We start from the raw sequence: 24126 nt of genomic DNA, 5'->3' as shown, positions 1-24126 counted from the left end.
TTTTTTAAATAGATTTAATTGGTCTTCTTTTTAAACTTTTACTCCAACCAAGTGAAAAAAAAGATCTGATGTTGTTTAAACTGCTCATAAAAACAAATTTGAAAGTTTGCAGGTCATTTAGAGCTGAGCGTAATAAATAGAAGTTATAGATTTCAACATATGTTGAAACTGAACAATTAGATTATCAAATGGAAAAAAGTTTTACATTTTAGTTTTGAAAGGGGGATGGTGATTTTTATTTTTGCCATAATCCCCAAACCATTTTCAGATATTTTTATTTCAATCACGGGTCCGTTTCTAGTTTCTTCTCAGTCTGGCTGAGCTTTTAGATCTTTTTTTTTTTTTTTATTTAAAGTGATTTTGACTCTATGCAGTGATTTCTGCTTCAGAGTCATGTCTGTTTCTGGCATCAAATTCAAAATGAGTTAACACTTAAGGAAAAAAAAAGTCCAATTTTTGTTCCAACATTTCATACACAGTCTGTGCACTACATTCAGTTAAACATTGACTTTAAACAATGTTCTGTTTCAGAACCATGGTGCATAACATTCCTACGTTTTCTGAATGCAGACTGGGTTTTCTTTTCATGACTTTATTCATTTGTTTTCTTCTGTTCTCTTTCAGACACAAAGACCTGGTGGTTAGTCAAGGTAAGTGCACAGGTACCCTCATCTTTATCTGGAAGGTGCTATGGTTGTCATCATCATCATCATCCTCATCTCCATCGTCACCATGTGTTGGAGCTAAGAAAGCAACAACCTACTCTGCCTCTCGTGGTGTGATTTAGGATTGTTACTTGATTTTTAAACAAGCCTCTTTAGTCATGACTCATGTGATGTGATGATGACGATGATGATGATGATGGTGGTGGTGCCCCATGATGCGAGAATAGCCTGAAAGCCGCCATGATAACTAAGGAACTCAGCGTAATGACAGGACAATGATCATGAAGAGTTTAAATTCAGGCGATCATGAAATGCAGATGTGTGTAGTGTTAAACTCTAAGAATTACAGTTATAACATTTGGAAACGTGTTTAACCATGATCTGCCTACTGCATCTTATTCCATAAGGTCTGTTGGTTTCATAGTTCTTGTTTTATTTTAAGTCCCATTTCATGTGATTGAACTCATTTGTGATGTTTGAATATTTATCTCAGACGAATCCAAGTAATGGAAGTTCAGCGTGGTTTTCCATCCAGTCCATCTCATTTTGATTGAGTTGGCGAGGCTCTGTAGCAGCTGCAGTGTCAAGCTCAGTTTGACGGTGACACAAATGTGAAGCTGTCAGAAATATTTTATGTTTTTGGACAGAACAGCAGGATGTTTTAGATTAGTTCTCAAGAGTCATTTAATATAAAGAGCACATAAATACAAACCTGTAGGACATAAAAAAAACTGAGACTGGAGCTTTTAGAGCACTCCAGCTGATACAGCCTCAACCAAAAAGACAGCTTTGATAACTCAACACTGCAAAACAGTCTTTCTTATTTTCTAGGGGGAAAAAGGCACAGAAAAACATCTTATTATATAGAGACAAAGAAGACACCTGTGGAACTAAAAGGATTTTTTTTTGTTTAGATTTATTGAAATAACAATAATTTGATGCTAGAAACTAAATAAGTTAAATATTGGCAGATCTTTTACTCTCTACAAAAATTCATGTGTCTTTTTGTCTTCTAATATCTTGTAATAAGACATTTTTCTGGACTTTTGAGGTGATAAGACAAGTTTTTAGATGAGATGAGATGAGATGAGATGAGATTCAACTTTATTGTCTTTACACACAATCATACACATACAAGTAATGAGTAATAAATTGAGGTTTGGCATCTCAGCAGAAGTGCAATAAGCAGAAGTACAATCATTCTATGTTATGTACAAAGTAATTACAGGTGTTTACACATATAGATGGGCTACTGGGATGTAATAAATGTGAAAAAATGATGTGAACTCTATAAATAAATGCTTTTACTAATAAAAAGACAAACACCAAAGTTTCAGTTTTTGCTGTGTTGTTGGGCTTTGTTAGATGCACGGATGGAAAACCTCCCTGAACTCGCTGTTCATCAATTTCTGTATTTAAGTGTTCAGTTTTCAGTATTTTTGTTCAGCAGTTGGTTTTGTTTGTGATAGAGTAGATTATGTTGTCCTTTAAGTTGTTTTTTATGTTTATGCGTATGTTTGTTATAGTTACTTTCATTATTTATGTTTGTGGATTCTGTTTGTGTTTTTGATGATGTCTTTGTCTCAAACCAGCTAAAATGTCAACACGAGAGAAAAACAGCCTAGCTGGTAAGTCCTGATCTGTTGTTAGGGTAAGCTTGCAGGCTAACAACGAGCTAACATGGAGCTAACATGAGGGCGGATGATTGGCTGATGACCTCCTGTTTCTGCTCTGAACCAATCTCATCTCTCTGTCTCTCTGCTTTACATCGTCAGCCTCGCTCACTCAACTGCTAGCTCTCCTTCAGACTGATCAGGTGATGTCACACCTGACTGTGGCTCCGCCCCCTGCTCTCCTTTACCTCCATTTAAGGCGGAACAGATGCTACCTGAAAATGCATTTAAGGCCTGTGTACAGATACAAACAGAAGCCCCGCCCACCTCTGAATGTAAATCCTGTGATTGGACACTTCTATCACCCTTTGATTGAAAAGTAATTTCATGTGAACTCAGTTTGAAGTTTTCATGTTTGTATCCATCCTAAGGAGGTAAACACAGACAGGGCAGGTGTTTCCGTCTGATCTGCTTCAATTGCTTCACCTGCTTCACCTGAATGTCATCAGTGCTGTCTAACCTGCCCCTCTCCTGTCCCTTACCCGCCCTTTACCGACCCCTCACCTGTCTTTCACCTGTTCTTCAGCTGCCCTTAGTTTGTCCCTTCCTCACCTTCTTGCACCTGACTGATATTTTTGACATTTTTTGATTCATTTGTTGAGACCTGTTGAGTTAAATTTTCTGACACCTGTTTGAAAAATGAAGAATATCAGTCTTTGATAAATATCTGAAGAGTTTCCAGATCTTATTTAAAAGTTCCTGTTAGGATGTGATTCTTTTGGCATGTCATAGTTACCATGTCCTCTTTAGATGGCTCTCCCTCAACACGTTTTCATCTCCTTGTGTTTGTGTGCCTTCACAGAGGGGAACCTGAAGATGTTCATGCGTGGTCGACCAATCACCATGTTCATCCCTTCAGACGTGGAGAACTACGATGATGTTAGGACAGAACTCCCTCCAGAAAGACTCAAGCTGGAGTGGGTGTATCCTTTACTCACTGGACAGGCCTTAAGGAGGGGGTGGGGCTACTGAGGGCTTTGTGATCATAGGGATCAGGAAGCTCATTTAAGGCTGTACGGGGGGAATTTGAAAGGTCTTTTTAGAGAGGGGTTATGGATTTTTTTCTTTAGTATTTTTCTGGCCCTATGGTGCCCCCATAGTATTTTTATGTGATATTCAGTTTGAAAAATCTCCTTTTTTCTCACACTGGTGTTTTAGAAAACTCTTATATCAGCCTCTATTTTAGCTGCTGTCTCTTTAAGGCTCTATGTTCCACAACCCCCTTCTTTCTGATTGGCCAACCCTCTGGAGGCCTGAGCTTGGTGCAGACCTTGATGTTTGAGGCTCACCCCTCCAACGTGTCATGAACAAGTCAGGGGATCCTTATGGGATGACATCATCATTTCAGCAAGTCTCATGAAGACCTCACTAAAATCTCGTGCTAGTTTTAGAACATAGCTTTTTTTGATCCATTCACCAACGGATTCAGGGATTTCCACAACATACAAGTTTGTAGAGGTTTGAAAATCTGCAAACGTTTTGTCTGAACATCCAGTATTGTTATTGTATATCCACATGTTTATAATATAGGAATCCAGGACAGCCCCTCTTTATGGTGTTTTTTCTAGGTGTTCTCCTTGACCCACCTTCAGTTATGGTTACCGCGGCAGAGACTGCAGAGCTAACGTCTACCTCCTTCCAACCGGAGAGATTGTTTACTTCATTGCCTCCGTCGTAGTTCTGTTTAACTACGAAGAAAGAACTCAGAGACATTACCTCGGACACACAGACTGCGTCAAGTGGTGAGACAGCACACACACACACAAAGATCGCTGGGGGGGTCTCCTGTTGGCTGATTGTCATGACAGATCTGTGACATCACCTTTCTGCCCCTGTCTTTCAGTCTAGCCATCCATCCTGATAAGATCCGGATTGCTACAGGACAGATTGCAGGAGTTGACAAAGACGGACGGGTAAGGATGAAACAGCTTTGATATTTTTAGCACAGAAAAGTCTCCACACACTGAATAGTCGTGTTCCTCTTGGTTTTCTACTGAAATTGTCCTTTTGTTGGTTCCTCCAGGCGCTGCAGCCTCACGTTCGTATCTGGGACAGCGTCAGTCTATCGACTCTGCAGGTTGTTGGTTTGGGAACATTCGAGCGAGGGGTCGGCTCTCTGGCTTTCTCTAAAGCTGTGAGTATCACACCACACTGCACAGTTCATAGTCAGACTCTGCTGAAGGTTTTTAAATGTCCTCTGATCACTGAAAACATGATGAGTATCAAATGTGTGATGTTTCAATCTTCACGAGCTCGTCGCCTTCTCACATCATGTCTCACATCATCTCTAAAAGTGTCCTAATCTCTCCCTCACATCATCTGCTCCTCACATCATTCGCTCTCCATGACTTCATCTCTTTCTCCTCCTCCATCATGTCCTCACCTCATCTCAGGCTCCGTCATGTCTCCAGTCTTCCTCTTATACCCTGTCTTACATGTCTGTCCCTCTCTCAGGACTCTGGCCAGCACCTGAGTGTGATTGATGACTGTAACGATCACATGTTGACGGTTTGGGACTGGCAGAAGAAGTCGAAGATCGCTGAGATTAAGGTGCGTACTCAAGCCATGACACATCAGTATGATTTCTATTTTGATGTCATCTTTTAAAACATTTTGTGACTTTAGGTCATTTTTCATGGTGGTGCTCAGTATGTTGACAAATGTCTGTTTGTTTCAGACCACGAACGAGGTGGTCCTGTCGGTGGAGTTCCACCCCACTGACGCAAACACCATTGTCACCTGTGGGAAGTCCCACATCTTCTTTTGGACCTGGTCTGGGAACTCACTGGCTCGTAAACAGGGGATCTTTGGGGTGAGTGCACATCTGAGTCTTAATGGGTCTGATTCACTGAGGGATTGGCAGCTTTTGCACTTGTGAAATAGGCCAAAAATACGTTCTCAAATTCACTAAGTAGACAAAGGGTTAAATACTTCTAACAGAGATCAAAACAATAACTCACTGGAGAAGCTAAAAAATAACACACTTTTACATTGAGTCACTTAATATCACTCTGACATTACTGTGTTTATAATAATCAGAAGTTAAAACAGTCTGGAGCCATCTCAGGATCATTGCCGATTTTCTTGCAAGCTTGCTCCACGAAGAGAGCTGAGTACTATAAAGTGGAACTTGTTTCCCGTCTGTCATGACACAACTCCCAAATAGTAGTACAGACTTACTCTCTCCATCTAGCTCATCATCATATTGGTGCAGTTTAGCAGCGTTAGGCGTAGGGCTGAACAATTTATCGAATTTAAACCGACATTGCAATGTTATAAAATACAATTTTCAAATCCCATGGGCTGCTATTTAAAAGAGAAGAAAGAAATTTTGAAGTAAACTTACAAAAGATCAGCAAGATTTTTATACAATTAACATTGATATTTTTGCTCACCGGTGTTTCTTTTTCATTTCATAAAAAAGTGCATTCCACATGTTGACATATTTCTCTGATTATCTCTGAGTTTATCTAAAGTAATTCATGATAATTATATTACACATCTACAAAGTTTGAAGTTAAATCAGTCAGTCAATAAAATACTGTGAATTTAATAGTTAAATAAAGATATGTTATTCCTATCAATTCTTACTTCAGTTCATCTCATTTCATCATAACATGTAGGTCTGGCTTACAGGAAAGACTTGTTTATATGTTGACCGAATCCTTTGTTGTGCTGGTCATACTATAGAATGGCTTATTGTTTGTGTTCAGTGAATAATGCAGCGGACAAACATCCTTCCCCGCATGCTAAATTGCAATCGCATTGGTCCAAAAAAATTGCAATTAGATTATTTTCCAAAATCGTTCAGCCCTAGTCAGGATGAGAGCACACAGCACAGCCATACGCAGCACAGGGTGGAGATGCTAACAGACACCATCATGTGCAAACAGAACTCTGTAGGTGTTTTTGTGCTTGAAAATCATCAGAGCAGTTTGTTTTTTAGATCAGACATTAAGACAGAGCAGATTTCAGGACAAATGATGCACATGTTTTGGTGCTATTAACAGTTGTACTTCACTCTTGGTTGTTTTCAACCTTTGTCTTAATGGGGACTGAGAGAAACCTCTACAACAACTTTAAGTGCAGAATGCATCTTCACTCTGTTTCCTTTCTCTTTACAGAAATACGAGAAGCCAAAGTTCATTCAGTGTCTGGCCTTCTTGAGTACTGGAGACATCCTCACTGGAGACTCTGGAGGAATCCTGCTGGTCTGGACCAGGCACCTGGGCGAGACTCCAACTGGGAAAGGACCCAGAGGTGAGGAGACCTGGACTGGTTTTTTGTGTGTTGGTACAAAGCAATGAGGCAGTTCTTTTGGATGCACCATTACATTAGGGAAGGGCGTTTCAAGCCAGAATACTCTTCAACAGTCAATGCCAACTATTATTCAAACAGTTCCCACCTTCCCCTGCAGACATGAGGTGAGACAGAGATCCATGTATCACTGTGCTAAGTTGTTGTGCACTCGTGAGATATGATACACAAATAAATATGATCTTTGAGTGTTTTCTAGTTTAACAGAGCAAAGTTTGCACGTAATCTTTTATTTCTTCTTTTGTCAAAGTTCCTCCCAGAACTTTCACAGGGCCACACCTGTTTTACAAGCAACTGACACTGATGTTTTCTCATGCAAGTCAAAAAGAAAACAGACTTTAGATACCCTACAAACACCACCTGGATTTTATGTCACATCACAAGCAGGGGCTGGTTAAACAATGAAAAAATGAAAAATGATGAGAAATCATTTTAAAGACAAGGTTATATTTTCTCATCTTGGAATGAACATATTTTTTTTACTCTTTACAAGCAATTTGCACATCATTTTTCTCTTTAACTGTCTTGAGATAAGACATTTTTCTGGATTTGTCGGGTAAATTTGGCTCATTTAAGTCTAACAAGGCAATTTTTAACAAAAAAAATGACATAAACATGTCTCTAGATTTCAGGTTTTGTAGAGTTAAAGTGCTTTGAGTGGTCAGAAAACTTGAGGAAGCAGAAATATGTTGTTACTGCACTAATATGGCTCCTTGGAAATCTAGGACTCTTGCATTATGAACACACGGACAGATACATGTCACACCTGCTCATCTTGTTATTAAAACATGTCTCCTCACTGTGCTGCATGAAAAACTCTGATTGTATCACACCCCTGACCTGCACCAAGCTGCCCCCAGCTGCAAAATGAAATACAGTCCTCCAACTGGACACAATATGTCCTGTTTTTCATTTACCCTATGTCATAAGAATTATAAAAATCAGCTTCACATGTGAAAAAACACGCCAAAACCAATTCCAGTGACTCAGACTGGTTAGAAAATTCACCTGAAGTCAAACCTGATCTCTTAATGACTGCCTGAAACACACTGTGCAAAATGAAGACCAACTCCTGTCAGCTCTGTTCATACTGAAACCAGTCCAGCACGTCAAAGAAAGCGTGCATGCTGGCACAGTTTGAGTAATAGTTTTGGTGACATGTTGTGAAAGTGATTGAAGAGCGACGATGCTCGTGCCAAGAGTTAAAGGTTTTTCCAGAGGAGTGCTGCACCCTGAGCTCGTCTGCTGCTGGAACAATAAGGTGCAGCAAACTGAAAGTGATTCAGAAACAACCGTCTGTGCCAGCCCAGCCAAACCCGCCTGCACATTTGTTCAAACAGGAAGTAAAAAAGACCTTTTTTTAAGAGGAAACCTTTACAGACAGGAAGTCTTTTCTGAGACATCTGCTGCCTCCTGCTGGCGGCTGCAGCACGTTGACCAGTAGAGTCCAGACATCAGTGATGACCACACGTACACTTAATACTGTTTTATGTGTGTGTCTGTCTGTGTGTGTGTGTGCAGCGTTCCAGATCAGCCGACAGGTCAAGGCTCATGAGGGAAGTGTTTTCTGTATGTGTGAGATGAGGAGCGGCACTCTACTGACAGGAGGAGGGAAGGACCGAAAAATCATCCTGTGGGACCACGAGCTGCGAGCAGACCGGGACATCGAGGTCAGATTCTGAATGATAAACACACTCACTCACAGACATCAACCTGAGACTTTGATCTGAGATTAAGAGCTGGCTTATAATGCTCACAGTTTCACTCAAATCAGTTACAGAAGCTTTAAGAGAGGTCACATGACTGAGGTCCCACTTGTGTCCACAGATGCCAGATCAGTATGGAACCATCCGAGCGGTGTCTGAGGGGAAGGGGGAGGAGTTTCTGGTCGGGACGTCTCGTAACTTCATCCTGAGGGGAACCTTCAATGACGGCTTCCTGGTGGAGGTCCAGGTGAGACCGCAGAACTGATCATGACTCCATCATGTTGTTTGAGGTAGAAAAGCCTCTGGTGTGAGTTTACATAGCATGCCAGTGAAGCATCAACTAAAGAGACTTCTGTAGTGAAGAGGCATGCGTTGTTTCAGTCTTCGGAAAAGTCGATGATCTGGGCTCATATGCACGTCCAGTCTTTACACAAACAGGACCATTAGTCTTAATGCACTGTTATGGAGCAGCCCTTTGGCTGTGGTGTTAACCACATGCATGACGATGTCACCATGAAAGCGAGGCAGGTGCAGATGAAGACATAATTCGGGGGAACCTTCTGGAAACCCCCTACCCAATACTTTCTAATTGCGCGTGCCTACTGTGCATAAACAGTGATAAACATAGCGAGCTGTAACAGTGTAACTGAGAGAAGATTAAAAATTTTTTTCTTTTAGTTGAAGAAATTGACATTTAATTGTAAGAATACAGAATAAAACAAACAGCTGTTATCAGTAAGTCAATAAGATAACAAAGAAGAATGCCTCACGTTTGGCTCAAGATCTTGAACAGATTAAATGAATGTGGTGTAGAACAAGCACTGCAGCAATGCCCAAGTAACTCCATGAATGACTCTACAAACAGCTGCTTAAAGAGCTCCAACATTTCACCACACACATCTTGAAATGACCCAGACGTCTAAAAGTAGAGAGCAAAGCAGCTTGCAAAACCAACAGTAGTGAGCCTCGTCAGTTTTAGACTTCAGTTGTTGTGTCTCCAAAACATAGACTGTATAAAACATGGACGTAGTCTCTGCAACGTCACCCGTCTGTTCCTAAAACCGTGAACTGAAGCCAATCTGAACAGACGCAGCCACATTAGATATGACCCCGGCTGTTAGTTTTTCTCCGAGCAGCTACAGGGTGCCCGGCGGTCACATGACCTGAGTTGTGTCTCTGATTGGAAAATCAAACGATCCTAATAACTTCTAAACAGCAGAGACGGAAAAAAATTAATTCACCGTACAGTTTGTGCCAATAATGAAATCAGCGTTTTAGACCCAAGCTGTTTTTTGAACCAGGCTGTAAATATGTTTTCTTAAATTCTTCTAATGCCATAAAAGTCAGTTTTTATGGCTGGGTGTGTATGTGACTTGCAGTCTTTCTGCAGCCAGGCTCAAGCTGATTCTCGATGAACAGCGACTTAAAGCTCTTCTGCATAGGCTTCATTTTTACTAACTGGATGCTGCCCTTTGCTCCAGAATCTAAATTGGCTGTGTATCTCAACACGGTCATACTTTTCCAAAGGATTCTTTTAATCCCATTCTCTTTGCAAGTTTTCTCTTAAATGGTAACACATTAGCACCATGTCCGCCATCTTTAAAACAATAATTTAAAACAGTAATCCTGCCATAAGCGCCTGTAATGGTGGGGTCACCACCATTAAATTCAGTGCTCTGTTGTTGCTGGCTCATTTGTGCATCCTGCTAATTGTTTTTTTCCCCGTTAGTATAAACAGTCTGTTTTCATTGTTAATGGTTGGACGTACACACAGGCCCTGATGATATATTAGTAAAACTGGGACTTTTCCTGTGTTTTCATATTAAAAAATGCATTTTGTCTCCTGAATCATCACAGTACTGATTAGCTATGCTAGCTCTGAGAAAGACTGTAAAACACATCCCTGATTAATGGTGTTGATTTTTACAAGCAGCTACAACAGTGTAACACCTCAGGCTGATTTGATCTCAGAGGGACCACTTTGAAAGAAAACGTAGGATAAAAGATTTACAATACAGCTCACTATTTATTTAACCAAATCCTCCCGTGAGTGTCTGTTTTGGATTTTCAGCCTCTTCCCCCTCATTGTTATTACAAGACTCTTAGAGCACAGTTAATGGAAGTGTGCAGGTCCTTAAATTCATCTTGTGTCACGTTTGTGTGAATCATTAGACATTCAGACACCTTTAAAGCTTCCTCAGGTTTATTTTGTAGCTGAATCAAAGAGATTTTTCTAGAGTTGAGGGTTTTGTTTGTTGTGGATTAAACATTCAGAGCTCTTCTCTTGTTACTTATGGATAATTTGAAAGAGTTTGACTCAAGTAGCTTAAACTTAAACTAACAGAAGAGGAAGAAACCAGCAGGTGAAGGAGTGTGGCTGCAGTGGTAACTGCATTTGTTTTCCCTGACTTCCTCCCACAGTCCTGAAACATGCTCATCAGGTTGATTGGTCACTCTAAATTACCCGTAGGAGTGAGTGTGTGTGTGAAAGCTGGTCTGTCTGTACATGTTAGCCCTATGACAGGCTGGTGGCCTGTTCAGGGTGTAGCCCCTTGCACCAGGTGACAGCTGGGATGAGCTCCAGCGACTCAGTAGGTGGTTTCACAGGCTGCTTCAGTCCACCTGCCAGGAGCTTCCTGTGGAAATGTTCAGAGTCTTTGTTGTGATCTCTCTGAGTCATCTTAGTTTGCTTTTGATGAGAGAGCCCTCTTTTTGTGCTTTCTAGCGTCAGTGTTTTATTTTTATGCTGTGATGCGTTCAGGGCCTCTGGGTATCTTTCTGTGTTGTGCAAAATGTTCTTCTCCTTGTTTGTTTTTTCGGCCTCTTTGTCCTGAGATGTGGTTGAGGTCTTCTTGTCTTTTTTGTGATATGTTCAGGCGCTTAGTATTTTTGTGTGTCATGATGTGTTCAGGGTCACACTGACGAGCTGTGGGGCTTGGCCTCCCACCCATCCCGGGAGATGTTCCTCACGTGTGCCCAGGATCGGATGGTGTGCGTCTGGAACTCTGTGAATCACAGTCTTCTCTGGAGCCGCACACTGGAGGTGAGGAAGATGGACTCAGTCCCTGCTTTCTGATTGGTTATTTGATTATTGGTGGATGATTGACAGCTGTCTCCCTTTGCATTAGGAACACGGACACTGTGCAGATTTTCATCCCAGTGGAGCTGTGGTGGCCATAGGAACACACTCAGGAAAGTCAGTACAGATCAGTACCATCATGACCCTCCAATTTATGTTGTTCACAGTAGACTACAAGTCCCAGATTACACTGCAAGAAATCATTTTACAGAATGAAACAAGTGCAGTCCTGTTTTTACCATCTCAGAAACATTACTGCAATCTGATCTGTTTGATCATTTAAAGACAGAAACCATTTCACATTCCTTCACCTCCTCAGGCCTTGATCGTTGCAACAGCTTCTCCACCTGCCTCAACAAAACTCCTAATATCTCTGCTGTATACAGCTCAGCTGCCAGATTTTGATGCTAAACCACAAAAAATGTGCTGATTACGCCAGTTTCAGCCTCCCTGTGCTGGCTTTAAGTTTGTTTGACTCAGGTTTAAGATTGTCCTGCAGACATGTCGTGTTTTCCTGAAGCATCTCTAAAAATTTGTAGCGACAGAGCAGTGACAGTTAAAGCCCTGAAGCTGTAGTCCACGCTGCTTTAAAAAATTAGGTTAACAGACTCAGAGACCACTTTGACATCTCTTTAAAGTGATACTCCAGGATGGAACAAGTTGGGTCCTATCACAAGGTTTAGGGCAGAAATTATCCCTACAGCAGTGTTTTTGTGCAGCAGAAGTCCAGGGCGCTCGCACCAAACACCCCCTCCCTGCTCCTCTGCTGGTTTCCTCTGCACTCAGACGGGGCCATATTTTACTTGACCAAAAACACAAATAAACGAACTCCCACCGAAAAAATCAGATATCAGTCTGCATTCACGATTTATTTAGAGAATTTTCAGCGCATTACTTTCACACAAAAACACTGCTAAATAAGGCTCTAGTTCTCATCCTGTTGTAAAACGGCGCTACCTCCGCTGCAGAGCCACAGCTGGCTACGAGGCGCTCGCCACTTAGTGTATCAGTCCGCGCGCGCGGTGTGCCAGATATAAACAAACACAGGAAGTCTGCCAGGACGAAGAGACACGATGAGGACTAGAGCCTTATTTAGCGGTGTTTTTGTGTGAAAGTAACGCGCTGAAAATTCTCTAAATAAAGCGTGAATGCAGACCGATATCAGATTTCGCGGTGGGAGTCCGTTTATTTGTGTTTTTGGTCAAGTAAAATATGGCCTCGTCTGAGTGCAGAGGAAACCGTCTGACGAGCATGGAGGGGGTGTTTGGTGTGAGCGCCCTGGGCTTCTGCTGCACAAAAACACTGCTGTGGGGGTAATTTCTGCCCTAAACCTTGTGATAGGACCCAACTTGTTCCATCCCCGAGTATCACTTTAAGCCTCTGTCAAAGAGCTTGGTCTAAGAATTCCTTTTACTGACCGTCCCTTTGGTGACGGTAAATTTATTACTTTAATGACTGTAATTTTAATGTGCATTGTTTCTTGTGCAACACTTTGTAATGAGAAAGTGTTGATCATTATGAAAGCGAACCTGCAAATTGAGACCTGTAAGCAGCAGTTCCCCTGCACTGCGGTTGGCATTTCTGTGCAACATGACGAAGCATGCTGCTGCGCTGAACTGGCGATCACAGACGTGTATGATGCAGAGAGCTCTCCAAGCCCAAGTGCTCCTGTGGGAAACTCAATTATAGCAAAGAATCCTGGTTCACTACGTGTGCTGCCAAACTATGACTAACCAGGTCCACCGCTGAGCTCCAACCGAGCACATTTGGCACTGAGATCAAACGGATATTTGCCAACTTTGGAGCTTATAAATTAAAATCTGAACTGCTTGGTGATGTGTGAGCGGTTGATGTGTTATTGCTGTCAGAAAGAGCTGGTAGGGCTTCAGTGTTATGGCACACACAAGGCAAATTCTGACTCTGTGGGTTCCCACACTTTATCCCTGAAATTATCCCCCAACAACCATACAAACAGCCTGTTCGCTCCGCATGATGCCTGTGTGAGAAGTGAGTGTGAGAACAGTGAATAAAACCACACACTCGCTCCTCATTAAGAGAGGTTTTCATTGGAAAGGTTTTGATGAAGAAGTGTTGATTGAGGATTACATTCAGACTCCATTGTTTTAGGTATTTTCCTCCTCTCTGTGATTGAGTTTTAAACCTTAAAACCGTTTAAACCTCAGAAACTAATTCCACAGCAGGTTTTATTTTCATGTGTAGAATCATATTGTTCTGAGCCAGAGTTGTAATGTCTGATCAATTCACTCATATTTGTGGCTGCTAGTAGACAGCTGCGAATCTTTTAAGGCATTTGTTGATCATTTTTCACAGTTACATATAGTTTTGCTGTAATAATAGCTCCATACACCTGTCTGATAATAGTTGCCTGCCTGGTCCGTCTGTCTCACGATGCTCTCTCTGTTTCGTCTCAGGTGGTACGTTCTGGACGCTGAGACCACTGACCTGGTTGCGATTCACACTGATGGGAATGAGCAGCTGTCTGTGATGCGCTTCTCTTTAGGTGGGTGAAGTCCGTTTACTAGACAAGCTGACAGATCAGGGTTAAGGGCTTGAGCTAGTCACTATGAGTATTATTTCATCATTCATACTCAAAAGCTTTGAAGGTCGATTTCAGTGGATGTCAGAATTTCATCATATAACAGGAAGTAGAGTCAACGTTCAGTGCTCAGTCTGCCTCAAATATAACTCTGATACAATCAGCTTCACGTCATAGCTCTGGGGAAAAATCCCCTTTAATGCTGCAAACGCTAAGGTTTTATTAAGTTGGAAAAGACTGAACAAATGATCCCACATAAAGAACACACAGATAACATTTACTACCTTGTTAAATCAATCAAACTCAACATATTTTCATCAACACTAAATAGACAAGCTTGTTTGAATGTGTTCCTGCCCCTAATTGTCATTATTATTGATCTATGAGCTTTTTCACTCAGGGATTTTCTCTCAGAGTAGCTTCTAAAAGAGTGGGATGCAGTTCACTTTACTTCTGACTCTTAAACAAACATTTAACAAAATCTTACTCTGTTTGAACACAATAAATCTTTAGGTAACTTAGGTGCTGATGAAAGTCATACAAATGTTTGGATTCTGGATCAGACGGTGAAGGTCTTTCAGCCTCAGTGTGTTCCTCCTCAGCTCTGTTTCTTTCTCTGAAATAAAACTTAAAATTCAGATTGTTTAGTTTGTTTATGATACAAAAGGACACAAAACCAGATGTGATGGTTTTGGGGGATTCCGGCTGCATCTACGTGATGGCATTGACCCAGTCCTTCACACAGCTACATGCAAATAATCATCCGTAGTTAAAGCACATCCCAGTGGTGACAAAAATAAACATCTTGTATGTTTATTCAGATATTTAGGCAGATCTACCACACCTGAGCCGTCAGGAAGGCCTTAAGATCTTGAATAATTATTTATTCAACACAAAAATAATTTTGTCTTATCTAATGACAAAGTTTGCAGCCATGCTGAGATCCATCTTTATTGTTAAAAACTACTTAAAATTTATAAGGCCGGCTGTTGCACATACTAAAATCCTACACTGGAATATAATACAGTTAAACAAGCATAGTTATTCATAGTTTTTTAAGTAGAGAGTGAAGTTAAAGAAGATAAATGGTGATAATTTGTAATAATGCACACTCTGGCCACCCCTATTTATGTCACTGCCATTATTGTTGCACCCCATTCTAAAAGTCTGGACACGCCCCTGCGCAGAGGCACATAGTAACACTGGTTAGAGTGGTAGAAAAGCTAACAGGCTTTCAGGTTTGTTCAACAAAAGCTGGAGGAAAACTCCTCTGTTGATTTTTAAAGAATGAAGGTACTGCAACTTCGTCCCAAAGAGAGCAGAAAGGTGACTCCTGGAGGAGCACTAAGGAGGATTAACGATCAGCTGATGCGTAATATGCACGACTGAATTCACTTTTGACCACGATGATCCTTTCACGTGGTGTGAGTTTTAGTCAAGGCAATTTTGGTTGCATCCAAAGAGCCTTGTACAGTTTAATTCATATTTGAAACATCTTGGTGAAAAAAATCACAACTCTAAAGGCATGACAGCTTTTATTTTGGCGTGGCGGTGCGCCATGGTCATTTACAGGTAGCGGAAACCCTGTGTATTGTTAGCACTTTCCATATTCCTAGTCAATAAAGAAAAACCAGATCAAAACTGGAACAGGAGGACAGACAAGAAGAGTAGGACACCAGAAGACAGAAAATTCAATTGAAAGAAGATTCAAAAGAAGCTGAAGATGTGGACCCTCTTACTGTTAATGTCACAGAGTCCCACAGTCTGTGGGCTCTAAATGAGCAGGTCGCTCACCTTTGGTTATAAGCCGGGATCTTGGAGCATCCAGCAGACTGCATCTCCTGATCTAAGAGCACACCCCAAGGCACACTGAGGGTCCAAAGATCTCTTAGGAGAAAGTTTATTTTAAGCTCTGAAAGTTATCACGTAAATCTTTGATCAATGAAAACAATAAAAAAAAAAACAGGCAACCAATGTCAGCATGTGGGTACTGTTATAATATGACTTTCATTAAGTCTGTGGTATTCCAGTGAACCCAGCGGAGGTGGCTGCACATCACATTTCAGTAATTCTCTGTATGGCAGGAAGTGCAATACAGGCTCAGATCTAGTTTAATCTGCCCATATTTGGTAAGATTCCCACACAAAGAACATTGACAGGATGTGTCAGTATTTATCTGCAGTCATGGTGACACACAGTGGCTGGGTTATTACTGCTTTACGCGTGGATGTTGATCTGACTGAGGGGATCCACCTCAGATGTGGCCAGGAAACCTTGATGATGCTTTGTAGAGAAGTTTTTATTGAACATCGTCGTCCTATTCCTTCATATTACCCTGAAAAAAGGAAGTGGTGGTGACGCAAACATGCACCCTTATTTGTGTCCTGATCTGAACGCATTTACCTGCCAATAAAGAGGCATAATGTCACCTGCTGTTGAGAAGAAGAAAACTGATGGTTCAGTTTGAATGAAACTCTTAAGCTGGTTCACACTTGAAACAATGTGACACTGGGTGAGAATAAACCTCAGTATTCTGCCTTAAACCAGATTAAATTTATGAAAAGAACAGGGTCAGAATGATTTCCTGATGATAATTCTCATCTTTGTGTGTCTGCAGATGGCTCTCTGTTGGCTGTTGGATCTCATGATAACTTCATCTACCTGTACACTGTCTCTGACAGAGGACGGAAGTACAGCCGATACGGGAAGTGCACAGTAAGTCTGTTTGCTGCTCTTCCTTTTTTATTCATTCTTTAATTTTACCACTGAGTGAAAGTTTCCTGAAAGCTTGATACACAGTTTTAGTAAACTAAACTAGTCTCTGTATTTAGAAGACCATATTAGGTGCTTTTTGACCAGAGGCACTCGTGGATCAGCAAGCGTTTTTATTTCCCCCTACCTCCGTCCACAATAACATGACCCTTAGCTGTGATGGACTTGGTTTAGTACCTCCTAAACAGTGGTCTTCTCTGAGCCTGATAGTGTAAATGTGTCTCTGTCAGCTCCTGGTGTTCCAGTTTAAAGAGTGACCCTGTAAACTGGAGACCTTCAGCTGAACGTGTCAGTGGATATCCAGTTAACAACAGCTGCTCAAACACAGAAGAAGTCCTCAGGAACGCATCATAGTTTACATTCCTTTAATGTGTCTGTTTAAATCTGCTCATCAGACAAGTAATGAATGATGATCTAAAGCTGTTTGAGAAGGGTCAATTCAACATATGTGTCCTCTTAGCTAACAGGCTAACTGTGGTGCTGCACGATGCATTTCATGGTGTCATTCTTACTGAATGACTTTTGTTGTTGTCATACTGCCCTCTACTGGTCTAAAAGTGTAGTGCAGTTACTTCTATCTTTTCTTTATTAGTCAATGGCCTGATTCACACAGTCTTTATGAGAAACACAGACAACAATAGGCCACTGGAACCACTTAGTTCCTGGAACTTATAGTCAAAAAGGACCTTATAAGTCCCAGTGTGTGTTTACTGAGAGGCTGCTGTGTGCTGGGCTGTGTGTGTAAATGTGATCTTAAATCTGAATTATCTCTGCAGGGACATTCCAGCTACATCACACACCTGGACTGGTCACCTGACAACAATTTCATCATGTCTAACTCTGGAGACTATGAGATCCTCTACTGTGAGTACTTAAGCCCCTGTCTGTTTGTGTTACTGAGTGAATGTAGTGTGTGTGTGTGAATGTTGCATAGTAACTGAACACTGTTTTTTTTTCAGGGGATGTCCCCAACGGATGCAAGCTGATCAGAAACCGTTCAGATTGTAAAGACATCGACTGGGCGACCTACACCTGTGTGCTGGGGTACCATGTGTTTGGTTAGTATACGTCACGCTACATCTTCAGATCTTTACACCTGCTCACCTCTAAAAACATACATTTGAACTTGAACCAGTGCCTTAGACATTTGGAACCAATTATCAGTCAACAAGCCTATTCTTTGGTTAATGTATTACCACTGAAGCTGATGCCAGTGCTTGTGCTGTGTCTAGAAGTGAGACTTGGATCAAATACAACAACTGTACAAGTTTAACTATCTAAAGGCAAACAGGACTTTCTATGAATGTTTGTTTCCCAGGACAAATACAAAACAAGGTGCTTTTAGTGTGTGCATGCCTTTCAATTTACATACTGTGTGTCTGTTTGTGTATATCCATGTGTGTGTGTGTGTGTTTGTGTGTGTGTGTTAGGTGTGTGGCCGGAGGGTTCAGATGGGACCGACATCAACGCTCTGATCAGATCTCACAACAGGAAAGTGATCGCTCTGGCTGACGACTTCTGTAAAGTCCACCTGTTTGCCTACCCATGCTCAACTCCCAAGGTAAAGATCTCACATACACACAGACACACACACACAGACACACACACACACACACACACACACATAATCTCCATGAGATTTGCTGAGAGCAAAATAATCTAAATGTACTGTATTTTCCACACTATAAGGCGCTTAGGAGTATAGGGCGCACCTTCAATGAATGGCCTATATGAAAACTGTTTTCATATATAGGGCGCACAGCATTATAAGGCGCATAGGATAGAAGCTATAGTAGTGGCTGGGGTTGCGTTATGCATCTGCTAGACAGAGCTGCGCTAAAGGGAATGTCAACAAAACAGTCAGTCAAACTCAGGCTACATCCACACGGAGCCGCACATTTTCCTATCCTACTATTATCTGTGCCGTGCGCTGTAAAGACAAAACCGTGTCTGCCGTCCACAAAAACAGTTTCCAGAGATCATTTCACATGCCAGACCTTTGGGGGCGCTGTATTGCTCTAACAAATAACAAGAGAAGAAGCCCGGGCCAGCCTGTGAGCTAACATTAGCACTTAGCAGAATTCCTCTTTACCAGTTCTTACTGCCGTTACTCCGGTGACGCCCCCTGAACGTGGTAGCCATGATTAATCAATATTGATCCATATATAATGCGCATCTGATTATACGGCTCACTGTCAGCTTTTGAGAAAATTGAAGGCTCTTAGGTGCGCCTTATAGTGCAGAAAATACGGTTGCCAGAAAGTAAGGACATTTGTGTGGAGTAGATTATCTCTTTGTTGCTTCTTGGTAATAAATCTTCATACAGTTGAAAATTCCTGTTTATAACTCCTGTTAATGGAGGCACATTTGTGAGAAAAGGCACCAAAGCGGAGTCTATCAGACAGGAAGGATCTTTTCAAACTATAAAAAGTAACAGAGCCTTCACCTGAGGATAAATAGTTAATAACTTGTATCATGTGTGTCTGCAGGCTCCCAGTCATAAATACAGCGCCCACAGCAGTCACGTGACAAATGTCAGCTTCCTGTACAACGACAGTCACCTGATCTCCACGGGGGGGAAGGACACCAGCATCATGCAGTGGCGTCTGGTGGAGAAGGCGTCCCTTTCCCTGCCTGATGGCCTCCTCTCTAACTCCGCCCCCCATCGGGCAGAACCTGTTTTCACTCCGCCCCCTCCCGCCCCAGCGACACCCCCACAGGAACCTGCCAGTCTCCCAACTGCCAACGGCACCCAGGAACCCTCCTGGGGCACCACCCCTCCCACAGAAATCCCCCCACCCATTACAGAGTTAACCCCACCACACTCCGAGTCCACTCCTCCGCCCTCAGACAGCACAGTGAGTCTGAAGGACAGCCTGGAGCCCAGCGACGACACGGCTACGCCCAGCGACGAGGGCCTGCCGCCCCTCACTCCCCCCTCATAGACAGAGGGTCAGTGTGTGTTGGATGTCGGTACAGCTATCTTTGTGAGGACCAGGCTTTTTATACCTTGTGAAGACATTTTGACAAACTGCGGTCATTTTGTCTGAGTCTGCAGAGTCAGTTTGGCATGAAGCTGTAACGGTTAATCAAGAGTCAAAAGGATCGAAATCGAAAATCAAATGTGAACACACAGACAGGACAGAAGTATTGATGTTAATTAGTGAGGAGGATTTTACTTTCTCTGATGTTCATTCATAAATCCACTTAAGACCGTCTTTAAGTGCGCTTCAGTATCAAAGTAATCCAGTAACCGTTGAGTGTTTCTATGGTAACGGGAGCTTCTTTCAGCTCATTGAGCACACTGTTCATGGAGGCAATTGGTAACTAAATGTGAACATATGAAACCAAGAGCTCTAAGTGGTCACACTTAAAGGTTTGTGGAGGTGAGGGCCCTCACAAGTCGAGAATCTTTAATGTGAGTCAGGGCTCGAGCCTGTGGCTGCTCAGCTCCACGCTTTTTCAACCATCAGATGTTCAAACAAACGTGTCATAGTTTAACAGTGCGATGGAGGGGTTGGTTTGCATGATTTATCAGAGCAGCAGAGGGTAGAGGACAGGTGAGAATGCCTGATCATATCTGAGGAGACACTTTGAGAACACGAGCTCACAGAAACATTTCTCCTCCAATAAGAACAAAGCAGGTAAAAGAGGAAGTGTCTCGAGTTCAGAAGTCTTAAGTGTGTTTTATAAATTCGTATTTTAATTTCAGCAACAGTTTTGGGAGAAAAAACTCCCTCTCTGCATGTTTTATAATCTCAAAAGATGATTGATCAGAAGAATCTGGTTTAATTAGTTGTCAAATTTGATGTGTCAAATCCTCAAGCAGCGACACTGAGGAAATTTATTTTATGCCACTTTTGGTCGTTAATCTCCCCTCTTTTGTATTTAGAGATGTTTCACAGTGAAGGCCTTCAGGAGAACAGAGGATTTAAAGTGATATACGCAGTGAATATGAAGTTTATAGTGCATAGCAGAGAGGCTTTACGTAAAAAATGTAAGCTACAAGAAGCCTGTGGAGGAATCTAACTCATGTCCCAAGGTGAATTTTTGACAGCCAACCACAGTGCTTTCATCTCAGGTGAGGTCTGGGAGACACCCATCAAGGACCTGTTTCAAGAGAGCCTCACCTGAGAAAGGTGAGCTGTCGATCAGAGCAGACGTGTTGGCTCTGGTGTGGTCCTGAAACAAACCTTTCACTGACGTAAACAAGTTGAAGTTAAGCAGAACGTACCTGGGAAGCAAACGGGACGTAAGGCGAACACAAAGTTGACTTCCAGAATGAAAACTGTGACTCGAGTGTTTTTCTGAAACAGAATCTAGAGTTGAAAGAATTGATCAGAGTGAGACCTCTCTGTTGCAGCTCTGTTTGTATATACTGCAGAAATCTGTGTGTATATTTCTGTTCACAACCAGGGGGCAGCAGCTCCTCAGCTACACTGTAAAGATTCAAAGCCACCTTTCATATCCAACACTCACATCTCTCAGCCAATAAGGATGCAGGATACTCACGCTATCCTCTCTTCTGATTGACTGGTTTTCAGTGACTCACTGGATGACTGCTGATGATGTTTTCTGGACCATTTCTGTTAAAAGATGTTTTCTGAATGTCATGATGATGTCACTCTGGGGGCAGGGCCTATCAGGGGTGGGGGGGCATTCATGTTTTTGCCTTTTTAATACTGTTAATCTTTAACATTAGTATTTTCTATGCTCGTCTCTCTGAAGGGCTTGTACAGAGTTCAGGGACACTCCTGGATGTTCAGGGAGGGGGGAGGGGGGTCGGGTTTTTAGGAGTTTCTGGATTAAAGTGTCTCAGTGTTCAGATAAGACAATGATACTGATTAATGATGATGATGATGATGACAATGTTCATGTGACTGTTTTGAGCCAATCATGTCTTCTTTCATGCATTCCTGTCAGACGACAGACTGTACTGAAGATTTCAACAAAAAAATGCAAAAATAAAAGTTGTCAAAACTGATTCATTTTGGGGTTTGTTTAGTTTTTTTTCTGCAGCCATCACATTATTGGAAAATGTAGGAATCCAGGGACAAGGAAAAACATCAATCAACAATCAAATCGAGAAAAGTTTTATATTTTGGCTTTTTAACTCTGAAGGAATCATATTTGTCCTTTTTCAAGCTCTGGATATGATAATGTGTTCAAAGAGTATGAAATAAATGTAACCCACAGATCATGTGATATGTACAGTGGTGGTAAGAAGTTTCAAAACAACCATACAATCGTGAAATATTGCAAAAACAATCACCCTTTGATCTTCAGCAACTGCATATTCTTTTAGTAAAGTCACAGCCGAAATGATGAAAAAATCCACACAAAAGCCATGCAAAACTTAAAACTGATTTTTTTTTATAAAAATACATCAGAAGTAGTCATTAGTAGTCATTTTAGCATCAGTGATCCATGAATGAAGGTCGTGCTTTTCATGTAGACACAAATTTTGCTGCTTTTCTTCATGTCAACATAAAGCCAGCATACTGAAAAGCTCTACCAAGTTCTCCAGAAATAACTAGGAACCTAAACGCAGCGAACACACCTGAAGATACAGATTCTTTGCCAGGAAGGGAACAGCTGCCACCAAATCGAGAGGAAGTGCAGATACAGTGCTTCAGCAGTTGGATCCACTCTGCAGAAACACTGACCAACCAACAGCTTGAAAAACAAACCGAGATCTGTTCATCCAAGAGTTTCTTCAGCAAGAAATGGCGGCATCCTGATCCATGTGTGCAGGGAAAACAGATGAATGACATCACAGGAGCTTCAGCAGAAGTGGTCCAACCAAACTGGTGTCCAGTGTCCTAACCCTAACCTGCAATGTACATGGCCCACTTTGAGATCATGGCTAAAGGTCCTTCAAAGCTGTCAAAAAGCTCCAGACCAATGAGAGACAGAGATTAGCCCAGCATCACCCAAGCGCACAAGAGGGACAGCCAGGAACTGGAAGAAGACTTTGTGGTGAGATGAGTCCAGTTTCCGCAGTCATCTTCCTCCAGCTAATGGCCCTCATTCATCAAACATGCGTACAACCAAAAAATGTGTGTATGCTCATATTAATCATAGACTGTTTATAGAGTGGACAGCGTGGCTCCACCATTTACCTTTGTACAGTTTTGAAGCCAAAATTCCCCCGTCACAGGCGCAGCCATTGGCAGCAGTTGTACAGCCAGAGTCTGCGCAGTTAAGACTGTGAGGGATTCTGGGAGAGTCTGAGTGGAGCCGGGTGACAAAATTAATAATTGTTTTTTTCTTTTGAGAGTCTTATCACTTCTTGGCTCTACCTCTTGACATATTTTACAATCCTTGAAAAAAATACACAAGAACAGCAGCTGTCAATCATCGTTAAACATCACGTAAAACCTTGTTTTTAATCTCTTATAACTAATGAAAACAAAACTTTTCCGAAAAAAAGAGGACTTGGATACAAGGCAGCCAAATGATATCTTCAAATCACCATAACAATCGGACTTGAGAAACATTTCTACCAGGTGTATTCATTTTTTAAAAGATTGACCACAGCTCTGATGACTGGGGGATGACTGGGGAGCCGGATTTTTTGACCTACACTACAGCCAGCCACCAGGGGGAGCAGTTTTTGTAGCGCGCAAGAGGGAGTGTAGATCCGGATGTGGGACTCCAGGTAAGCAGGAGCTCTTCAAGTCCAGGGAGCAGGGATTGGCCTGGACACAGCCAAGCGAGGCGCTGGGGTCGGCCTTGGAATAATTTTACCATGGACATCCACTGTACAGGGGCTGATTTTTTTTCTAATTCGGCCGTTTAGAGGATGTTAGATCGCAAGCTTCCCCAATAAGAGGCCGGTAGTAAAATCAGCAACTCAGACAGGAGACGCTTTTTGAACCAGGCTGTAAATAGGTTAATTTCTGCTTTGAGCCAGCCTCAAGCAGACACTCGAGAAACAGCAGATTTTAGCACTTCCGCATTGTCTCATATTCTTAGACTGAAGGTTGCCGCTTGGAGTGGCACAGCTAATTAAGAGCAATGAAGCTCCAATGAAGGCATCGGTCTGAGTGAGGAGGGTGAAGGCGGAAAATATGTATACGGGAGCAGAGATACGTCTAGATCAGGGATCTCCAACTCCTGCCCTGGCGGGCCGAGAGGCTACAGGTTTCCTGTCCAACCAAAAACTCCACCAGCTGACTTCACTGATTACCTCACCTTCAAGCAGAGAGCAAGGACCGATCAGTAAAATCAGCTGGTGGAGTTTTTGGTTGGAAAGAAAACCTGCAGCCCTCCAGGGTAGGAGTTGGAAAACCCTGGTCTAGATCCACGCTGGCAGGAAAGTAGGGCCTCACTTTTCAAATCACAGTTCCAGATT

General features: G+C 42.1%; 1 protein-coding gene across 3 annotated transcripts in view; it reads left to right on the top strand.

The window, feature by feature from the left end:
- eml4 (EMAP like 4) overlaps positions 1 to 21698 on the top strand; it is a 33408-nt gene extending 11710 nt beyond the window's left edge. The window contains exons 6-24 of one of the 3 annotated variants that reach the window (XM_074675364.1): positions 625 to 650; positions 2258 to 2293; positions 3141 to 3261; positions 3931 to 4080; positions 4182 to 4251; positions 4362 to 4472; positions 4793 to 4888; positions 5016 to 5150; positions 6463 to 6598; positions 8177 to 8325; positions 8483 to 8608; positions 11273 to 11404; positions 11490 to 11557; positions 13873 to 13961; positions 16615 to 16712; positions 17546 to 17633; positions 17729 to 17827; positions 18200 to 18330; positions 19259 to 21698. In XM_074675364.1, coding sequence (XP_074531465.1) covers positions 625 to 650; positions 2258 to 2293; positions 3141 to 3261; positions 3931 to 4080; positions 4182 to 4251; positions 4362 to 4472; positions 4793 to 4888; positions 5016 to 5150; positions 6463 to 6598; positions 8177 to 8325; positions 8483 to 8608; positions 11273 to 11404; positions 11490 to 11557; positions 13873 to 13961; positions 16615 to 16712; positions 17546 to 17633; positions 17729 to 17827; positions 18200 to 18330; positions 19259 to 19714 — 2317 coding nt within the window. In that variant the 3' untranslated portion in view covers positions 19715 to 21698. The remainder of the gene's footprint in view (positions 1 to 624; positions 651 to 2257; positions 2294 to 3140; positions 3262 to 3930; positions 4081 to 4181; positions 4252 to 4361; positions 4473 to 4792; positions 4889 to 5015; positions 5151 to 6462; positions 6599 to 8176; positions 8326 to 8482; positions 8609 to 11272; positions 11405 to 11489; positions 11558 to 13872; positions 13962 to 16614; positions 16713 to 17545; positions 17634 to 17728; positions 17828 to 18199; positions 18331 to 19258) is intronic. The other 2 variants (XM_074675366.1, XM_074675365.1) reach the window with 2 other exon arrangements.
- Positions 21699 to 24126: the final 2428 nt, after the last annotated feature.

The sequence above is a fragment of the Halichoeres trimaculatus genome, unplaced genomic scaffold, assembly GCF_033239565.1.
Source record: "Halichoeres trimaculatus isolate MK-OKI-2021-1 unplaced genomic scaffold, fHalTri1.1 fHalTri1_scaffold_8, whole genome shotgun sequence".
NCBI lineage: Eukaryota > Metazoa > Chordata > Actinopteri > Labriformes > Labridae > Halichoeres > Halichoeres trimaculatus.
The sequence above is the reverse complement of the archived record's forward strand: the minus strand, read 5'-3'. Positions and strand labels throughout refer to the sequence as shown.